The sequence below is a fragment of the Peromyscus maniculatus genome, chromosome 6, assembly GCF_049852395.1.
Source record: "Peromyscus maniculatus bairdii isolate BWxNUB_F1_BW_parent chromosome 6, HU_Pman_BW_mat_3.1, whole genome shotgun sequence".
NCBI classification, from domain to species: Eukaryota; Metazoa; Chordata; class Mammalia; order Rodentia; family Cricetidae; genus Peromyscus; species Peromyscus maniculatus.
The window spans coordinates 71,130,028-71,139,221 of NC_134857.1; the positions used below are offsets into that span (position 1 = coordinate 71,130,028).

The following is a 9,194-nucleotide window of genomic DNA, read 5'->3' on the forward strand; positions in this document are numbered from 1 at the left end:
CCCAAGAGAACTTACTTGGAGCAGAAGGCTCTTGTCCCAGCTCAGATTGGCACTTGGATGGTCAGCAGATGGGGAAATGGGAGAGAAACACTGGGCTGCTAGGATTTCTGAGCCTGTGTGTGAGGCAGCATGGTTTTGTTTGATCATTTACCTGACCTCCTACAAATTCCCTCGTATTTGTCCTGACAGTCACGACAACCCCACAATTAATGTTTGATGAACCGCACGGCAAGAGTCCCACATTACCTTCAAATTCTCACAATCCTAACAGCTAGGCTGTGTTTTCATTTTAGCTAAAGAGCCCCTGACATGTGCAGAGTTAGGCACACTCCACAAGTTTGCTCGGCAAACAGCAGAAAATCCCACTTCAAATTCATACTTCTGTTCCCTCAGGGGAAGCTCCCCAGGCCGCATCAGCAACTGCCCTCTGGGAACTCACAGTCCAGGGAAAGAGGCAGGGTCGCTTCAGTGCATCATATGAGCAGATGCTCACAAGGTTCTCAAGAAGAGGGGAAGAGAACACCAGTGCCGCTCTCTTCCTGCCCTCCACTGTCTGGATTCAGCGTCGGAAGGACCACCAAGGAATGAGTCTGGGGATTAGGTAGTTCAAATCTATGCAAAACAGTCTGTGCAGGAGTTGGTTGTCATGCTATTAAATATGATGTGCCCCACGGTGCAGAAAAGGCTAATGTGGGTGGGGGATGAAGGAATGGGTGGTCAGTCGGAACTGGGAAGCCGGTGGGAGGAAAGGAGAGATGCTCACTGAAATGGGACCCCTTCCTATTGCTCTGTGCCTGACATTCCCAGTGTGGCACAAGAGTTCAGGGTTCGTTTGGTGACCATCTCTTCAGGCATATTGGGGCTCCATTGAGCTATGATGCTCTGTCCTCCCTAGGAGGGACCCACTGTCTCAATCCACTTTATTCCTCCAACTTTCTCCCCAGCTGATCCCTATTGTAACCAAGGGCCTCTGTTTCCTCTTTCTCCACTTCTCCATATGATGGAAATACCATTTTGTGTTAATAGGTTATAAATAATTTAAATAGAAATAGTTGAATGTTATTGTATCTATACCACTGAAATGCAGTTAGGGTTTTTTGGCATACAAGGATTTCTTATTTCTTTTTCTTTCTTTCTTTCTTTCTTTCTTTCTTTCTTTCTTTCTTTCTTTCTTTCTTTCTTTCTTTCTTTCTTTCTTTCTTTCTTTCTTTTTTTTTTTGTTTTTTCGAGACAGGGTTTCTCTGTGTAGTTTTGGTGCCTGTCCTGGATCTTGCTCTGTAGACCAGGCTGGCCTTGAACTCACAGAGATCTACCTGGCTCTGCCTCCCGAGTGCTGGGATCAAAGGCATGGGTCACGATCACCGCCCTGCCAGGTTTCTTTTTTCTTAATTTTAAAGTTAACATACAGGCTAATGAATTTCATGATGACATTTTCATACGTGTATGTCATTATACTGTTCTAACACTTAATGTCCACGTCTCTTTCCTGACCATTTCTACCCTTTCATCAGCAACACTCTGCCCCCCAAACAGTCAGTCCCTCTCCTATGTGCATGTCTTCTACGTATGAGAGGACCCTTGCAGCATTTGTCTTTCTGAGTCTAGATTATTTTATTAGTACAATGATCTCCAGGGCTATCCATTTTCCTGCGAATGACATATTTCCCTTTTTCCTTAGGGCTAAGTAAGACTCCACTGTGGATATAGGCCACATTTTTGTCTTCTTGGTTTGAGCCTAGCCCTATAGACCACATTTTCTTGGTTCGTTCATAAGTCTCTAGCCATTGATGGGCATCCAGGCTGATTCTATGTATGTTGGCTATTGTGAACAGTGCTTCTTGCTATTATCTCTTGAGCTACTGGAGTCCTCAGCACAGTGTCCTTGCCAAGTGTTTCTCTCTCTGTGTTCTTGTTCTTGTAGCTTCCAAGTTTCAGGTTTTGCATCAATGTCTTTGCTTCATTTTATAAACGACTGTTACAAAAGATAAGAAATAGGGACCTATCTGAACCTATACATTGCTTTTGGAAGGATGGCCATTTTCAAAACCATTCTACCAATCCATGAGCGTGAAAGGTCTTTCCACCTCCTGCTATCCTTTTCAATTTCTTTCAAGTTTTCATTGTACAAGTCTTTCCTTTTCCTGTTTAGGTTGACTTCCAGTCATTTTTGAGGACATCAATGAGTGGACAGGGCCAGGAAGCAAGAGCAGGTAGCATAACCCTGGGTGTTCGAGTCACTTTTGGTGTATAGAGTCCCCTGCTGGGGTGGGCTGTGATCAGGGAGAGATACAGGAGTCCCTGGTGTGGGTGGGCTGTGATCAGGGATTGAGACAGGAGTCCCCGGTGGGGGTGGGCTGTGATCAGGGAGAGAGACAGGAGTCCCCTGCTGGGGTGGGCTGTGATCAGGGAGGGAGACAGGAGTCCCTGGTGGGGGTGGGCTGTGATCAGGGAGAGACAGGAGTCCCTGGTGGGGGTGGGCTGTGATCAGGGAGAGAGACAGGAGTCCCCTGCTGGGGTGGGCTGTGATCAGGGAGGGAGACAGGAGTCCCTGGTGGGGGTGGGCTGTGATCAGAGAGAGACAGGAGTCCCCGGTGGGGTTGGGCTGTGATCAGGGAGGGATACAGGTCAGGAGGAGGTGCTGGTCTTTGACAAACTGCCATTTGGTTATTAGATCATTCCACATGTGATGGCCAGAGCTGAAACACAGAATGTTATAGAGTATTTGTCTAAGTACTAAGAGTGTGAATTACATGATTTGAAGGTTTTCATTTACTTCTGTTTCTAAATTACAGATATTTTCTGAATTATTGCCTAAAAACTCTAGTTAGTCAATTTCTTGGGATACATTCCTGGGGAATGATGGATGGATCCAAGATATTTAATAAAATTTTCTATGGTTCTAGCTTCCAAATAAATTTTTATATGGTTCTAGCTTCCAAATAGGTGGGAAAATTGGGCTGTATTTTTAGCATAGAAACACAATAGCGTTTCAGTAAACTGGTTGCTGAGGAAATGGTTTCCTTAGATGAATGCAAACTGGGAAAGGTACTGGTTTGAGTCTTTGTTATTGTTAAGCATGTCATTGTGCTGCTGATGTCGTGGTGGTTTTGGTGCTGGGACTGAACCCTGATGCTCTAGTCCACTTAACTGAGCAACCCTGCAGCATCTGCCTTCAGTTTCTGTGGAACCCTCTGAGGCACGGTGCAGGCGCTGAATCATGACTTGTTCTTTGGCGCCACCTTCTGGGAGAAACACTTATCAGCCTGTGTGGTCCAAGGTGTGCTACTGGGGGGGAGAAGGCTGAGGGAAGGCGTGCACTGGAGAGAGACTGAGAGGAGAGTCAAGAGGCACATGTGTAGAGGTCAGCTCTAAGGTCTGGACTTCTCAGTCCAGTTACTTGCCATTGGCTGTTTCCTAATGGTCAAAACTGATCCTGGCACTTTTCTTTGAATTCCAAACATCACCCAGGCTACTAAAGCAATCTCTTAGCTCTCTCCGCAAAGGAAGTCAGGTTCCAGCACAGGCTAGGTGCACAGGGCCCTCACCTTTCGTCTGCTTGCCGCCCAGAGCTTTGTTCTCCTAAGCACTCATGTGCACCCTGTCAACTCCATGCCCGGAGCAGGCCATGTTGCTCTGCACCTTCAAGCCTTTGCTCAGACCTCCATTCCCTGGAACAACTCAGAACTTCTCTTCAAGACACTACTCAAATAGCATCTCCCTCAGTAAGTCTTCCTCAGTTTTTCTGGGAGAAGGCAGCCCTTGTTGGGCACCCTGATTGCCCTATAGTTGCCCAGAGTCCATGGTATATAACTATGTATAACTGTTAGCCCCACCCCTTGAACTAGCCCGCCCAGTGTCTTATTCAGGTACTCCTGAAATATGTGTTGAATGAGTGGATGAATGTGATTCACTACTGTAGACTTTGTCGAGGGAGGATGTCTAAGGAAGATATTTTTAAATGTGGCCTTGGAGCTGGGGCGGCAGGGATGAGCGCCAATGGGAGGCAGTGGATGGATAATGAGACCTTTTGTGATTCTTAGGTGTTTCAGATCCTGGAGGTAGAGCCCTAAAACCAGCTGAGTTTATCTTAGCAAGGAGTGTGATGATGTCATCCCAGGAATGCAGTTAAGGTTTGGTCCTGCTGTAGAAGAACCTGAGGAGAGTCACAAACCGGCTGTCATAAATGAGTGGACCAGGAACGGGCAGGATGTCCAGCATGATGGGAGTTCCCCTGCTCAGAAGACTGCCTTTTGTCTGATTTCCAGGATCACGCACACAGAGGCTAAACTGTGGATGCTGAGTAGCCCGGAACCAAGAGCAACAGGTCAGTTCCTTTTTCAAGACCATCTTGGGGGTGGTGTGGGCTGTGCTGGGTGTGTGCAGCTCTTAGAGAGCAGAGACCCTCGGCTTGCCTGTTCTGGAGAACATGCGCAGTGTGGACGAGCATCCCAACGATGTAACTGTGGCCCCCAAGTGGTTTGGAATCCTAGAGGACAAGCATGTCTCTGGGCTTGTCCACAAACACAAAGATTTGAGGACAGACCTAGGTGTAGCGATGGTGTGATCTTGGTAAATTCCCTAATCTCTTTGGATTTCATGTTCCCCTCAGGAGAACGAGGCAGTGATGCTCAGGGTCCTGTGTGAATTAAATGGGATAATGTAGAAGAGGCTTTGCCTGCCATCCGGGTGGCACAGAGGAAGTGGGACGTGGGGCTGTTATGATGGTTGTTTGCACAGGGTGTAGGGAGGGCAGTGGCTCCCCATTACCTCTGCCTCTGTAGGAAGTTTGGGGTAAGAGACCGTAGTCATCAGATGGGCAGTGCACAGAGCTGTGAGAAGGCCCCGGGATGACAGAGACCTTGCTGGGGAGGCCGATGTCAACTCCTAGAGAAGATGGCATGCGGACGGTGGTGGGGACCAAGATGGCAATGCCTATGCTGTCTGTGTACTCCAGTGAGAAAGAAAACACGAGCAGCCTGGTGCCCAGCCCGATTCTCCCATGAAGCATAATTATTTTAGTGTTCTGCTGGTCCCATAAAGCAGTTCACTGTAGGGGAAGGGGTCTTGCCTTTTCAAGGATGCCAACATTTTCACTGTGAACAACAAAAAACGGTGCCTTGCTTCTAACCATCTTTTGTTTGTTCTGTTTCTGGACAATTAGGAGGTAGGAGGCCACTCCTGGACCCAGTGAAGGGACTTAGTCTGAGACCAGGCAGGTAAGTCTGTGGAGGGAAGACACTGAGCCAAGTTCACATGGGGCCAGTGAGGGCATGAGGAGGCCCCCTTTCCGGCACAGCACGGGAAAGTGGGCCGGAGGGCAGATGTCTCCAGGAGGAAGGGCCCACCCTGTTCTGGGCTTCTGCAGATTGGGTCCTGCTCCCTCCCCACAGACCCCCCCTCCCCCGTCATTGTGCCTCCTCCTCTGCTCTGCAGATCTGCCCATACCCTGCTGGAACCAGCAATCATGCCGGACACACCCGTGGAGGACTCCCTCTTCCAAATCATACACTGCTTCCACCACTACGCTGCCCGGGAAGGGGACGTGGAGACCTTGTCCCTGGAGGAGCTGAAAGCCCTGCTCCTGGACAGTGTGCCTCGCTTCATGGACACCTTGGTATGTTGGGTCTGGGGCTGGAGTGGGAGGGAAGGGAGGACCGAAGTGCCCAGAACGTGCTGTTTGTGGGGTTGGAAGTGAGTGGTGAGGTGGTGAGGTGGAAGGAGCTGACTCCCAGGAGAGCCTCCTGTTCCTGGAAGGAGGATGGAAGAGGGAGGGTGTGCAGAGGGCAGGGTTTGTGCTCTCTTGCCTCCTCTGAAGTCACCTGCTTGGTTTCACTCCAGCCCATGAAGAGCTGGTCTCTGAGACTTGGCCTGACACTGCAGCTGCTGCTTCTGCTGCCGCCTGTGTCCTGTGAGGATGGGCTCAAAGCTGTTCTCTGTTCACAAGCCTCTTTAACCAGTGACGCCTGCCCTAAACTCAGACCCTCTCTGTGAGCCCCTGCAGCCTAAGTCCCTTCGCCAGTGCCTCTGCCGTGAGCCCGGAGTGGGTAACTCAGGCTGTGGAGGCTGCCCTCGTCTGGTGGGCATGGGACATATAACCTCTTCCACTTCCCACGCCTAAGGCTTCTTAGAGCTGGATGGGGCCAGCTGGGCTTACAGAGCCTGCTTGTCCAGTCTGTCAGTCCTAATCCCCAACCACTGTAGTTCTCAGAGACTGCACCACAGAAGGAAAGTGAGATGCTGCCTCCTGAACTCTGTGGTGTCCCAGGCTCTCTGGTTTGCCATCTCTAGAGGAAGTGAGATTCAACTCATTCCTCTAAAATATCTTCTTCACGTACCTCCTTTTGAGAAAGAATGTAAAAGACAACCTCACTCTCTCTCTGGAATGTTCCTCTGAGAGCTCAGAAGGCAGCGGGGGTGGAAGTTCCTTACTAATTGTTTTTAGGAAATCCTTTCCCTTCTGGGGAGAACTCCTTAAGGGCTTTCCTAGATTGCCCAGCCCTGCAATCATGGAGCTCGGGTCTGCTTTTGCTGTAGGGCTTTGGGAACAGACACAGGGGCACAGCTGGTGGATTTGGTAAGGATGGGCATTGATGAGGGCTCTGGTCTTCTCTGGTTAGGAAGCTTCGTGGATGTGATGGAAGGGCTGCTGCAGGGAGAGAAGCTGCTGACCTTCCCATGGGATGGGCAGCTGCCCTCCAGGTCTGCGGCTACTCACAAATTACCTTCCTTCCCTCAAATGCTTCCCAGATGTTCCCTTCTGAACTTGAGCGTGCCCAAGTGCACCAGGAAGATCTTGCTGAAACCCGCTTTTTCCGCCACTCCCTAGTTCTCCTCCAACCTACCTGTCCCCATCTGTCACATATCTTCTCTCAAAACAAGAACCCCGACTTTCCTCATGCTCTTCACCCCATCTCAAACAGCCCCTCCTGTGCCGTTCTGATCTCCAGCCTCAGGAACCCCTGCTTGGACATGGTGGACAGCTCCAGTGGCCATTTCTCTGTCCTTTCCTGCTTTCTGTACTCCATAGGTGAACCAGGTAGAGTTTCATAAACATGCCTAGGCGGGTAGCACAGCACGCAGAGATATGCTCCGCTTGGAGCCAGTCCTGTAGTCAGTCACACAGGAGATGTGTGTCTGCATGGAGACAGGTTGGTCTTCCCTTCAAGGAGCTTTCAGTGTGGAGAAAGGAGACAGTGTCTTGCCTTCAGGAAGACTGTGCAGGTGTCTCTCTAGAAGAGCATGCAGGGTAGCTGGGAAGACAAGGTACAGCCACTGAGTGTACGTGATGTGGTGATGGGGACTCCAGGCTGCTAACTGGTATTCAGGAACTGCTCACAGTTCTCCTGTGGAAGGGCCATTTTTGGTCTCTTATTTGTGCCCATGCCACTCTAGGTCCAGTGACTCTACAGCCTGATTTTGTAGCATGTGGTGATCTCATCACTGACATTCTGCGTGAGGGCTGGTTTCCTGAATGCTTCTTGTACAGGAGGACGGTGCTGCTGCGATCTTTCCATCTCCAGCAAGAGGAGGTGTCTGGAGGATAAGTGTACTGGGTGCTCAGTGGTGTTGATCCTCTTTGTATTCCTCAGGGCCGCAGGCAGCCATACTACATCACGGAGCTGTTCCGGGCGGCTGACAAAAACAAGGACAACCAGATCTGCTTTGATGAGTTCCTGTACATCTTGGGCAAACTGGTGAAGGACTACCATCTGCAGTTCCACCGGCAGCTGTGCGCACACTACTGTGTCCAGCACAGCCTCTACTAGGGGAGGCCAGACAGTCTTTCACCACTGCAGTCTGTCCCAGGAAGCATGGCCTGACTACGAACAGCTTACAAAACGCAGCTATGTATTTCTTCTTATGTGTGCGCACATGTATACAAATAATATCACAAATATTCCTGGGACGTACCCAGGGCATGGTTCTGGGTATCCATGAATGTTCAGTAAAAGAAGTTTAGTCTTTACTGTGTGGAACATCATTTGGGGGCAGAAGACATGCTCCTGCCTTAGGTAATCCCTTGCTTGAGTAGGGAATACTGGCCAAGAAGATATAATCGCAGTGGAGACTCAGGTAGTATGTCTGGGAACAGCAGAGAGCTGTCTGGAAATATATGTCCAAGGGAACACGTGAGCTTCCTTTACTCAGGTGGACACCGATGTTTGAATTTTACCCTTGAAAATGGGGTAGTGGAACTTGGGCACTTTAGAGGATGCATCAGGTGGGGAGAACTTGGAGACTCAATAAGGGGTTCCTGCCCATTCTGGACTTGTGCAATGTGGACAGGTCAGTAGCTGCACAGAGGGACAGAAGGAAGAGAGGAGAGAAGCAGAGACATGTAAATGTCAAAGTCTTAGTCTTCAAGGACAGATTGAGGGAGAGGAGAAGTCCAGGGTGAGACCCAGGTATCTGCCACTGGTGATCCTGGGGAAGAAGATGTTGGTTGTTGACCTGGGCATGACCCATGTCAGCATGGGAGCCAGTGTGTTAGGGAGCACCAGCCACTGGGTTCTGTGTACATTGAGTCAGAGGGGCAAGGCAAGGCAAGAACCTGCAAAGCCAGCAATCCAGCCCAACAGAGCAGCAGACACCTGCCACGCGAAGAGTGATGAACAGAAGCTGGGAGTTGTCTGGAGGAAAGAGGAGTTGGGCGCGGTGATGACTGGTGTTTCTCCTGACTCTGAGCTATTCATGACTCAATGCGCCAAGTCCTCCCGTGGTCCCTGCCCTCCTTGCTACCCAACTCTGTCATTCTTTTTCTTCCTGGAAGCCCAGAGATCAAGGAGGAATTCTTCAGGAAGGGTTTCTTTGTCTCCAGACATTTTTAGTGCCCATCTTGGTGGCCTGTCTTCTCTGAAGACTCCAGATCCCGAGTTTTCTGATAGCAGAGACTCATCACATTGCTTTCCTATGGGCAGATGGTTGCATCCCTTTCCCCCTGAGAGAAAGTCCCGTAGAGGAACATACTTCTGTCTCTCTCCAGTTGGCCTAGTGTCCTCACACGACTGATTCAGCAGGTTTTTGAGGAAGGAAATCAGGGAGGGGACCCGTGGAACTGAAATCTAGTGACTTAGACCTATGGCCCTCCTGGGATACCCCTTGATTACTTCTTGTTCATGTCAACGAGCCAGTATCCTGGGTTATTCAGCTGCTCTTCCTCAGGGCCCAGGGCCAATGTAACAGGCCCTGCTTGT

At 50.0% G+C, this 9,194-nt stretch overlaps 1 protein-coding gene across 2 annotated transcripts; it reads left to right on the forward strand.

Moving 5' to 3' along the window:
* The first annotated feature begins 4,148 nt into the window (after positions 1-4,148).
* On the forward strand, positions 4,149-7,964 carry LOC102917014 (protein S100-A15A). Of its 2 annotated transcripts, none has more exons than XM_076573770.1 (4): positions 4,149-4,324; positions 5,162-5,216; positions 5,434-5,614; positions 7,590-7,964. In XM_076573770.1, exons 1-4 carry the CDS (start codon positions 4,294-4,296, stop codon positions 7,764-7,766), a joined length of 444 nt encoding a protein of 147 aa, XP_076429885.1. In that variant the 5' UTR covers positions 4,149-4,293; the 3' UTR covers positions 7,767-7,964. The 2 variants fall into 2 exon arrangements, with proteins under 2 accessions (XP_076429885.1, XP_006976292.2); XM_006976230.4 differs by lacking the exon at positions 4,149-4,324 and adding an exon at positions 4,813-4,953.
* Positions 7,965-9,194: the final 1,230 nt, after the last annotated feature.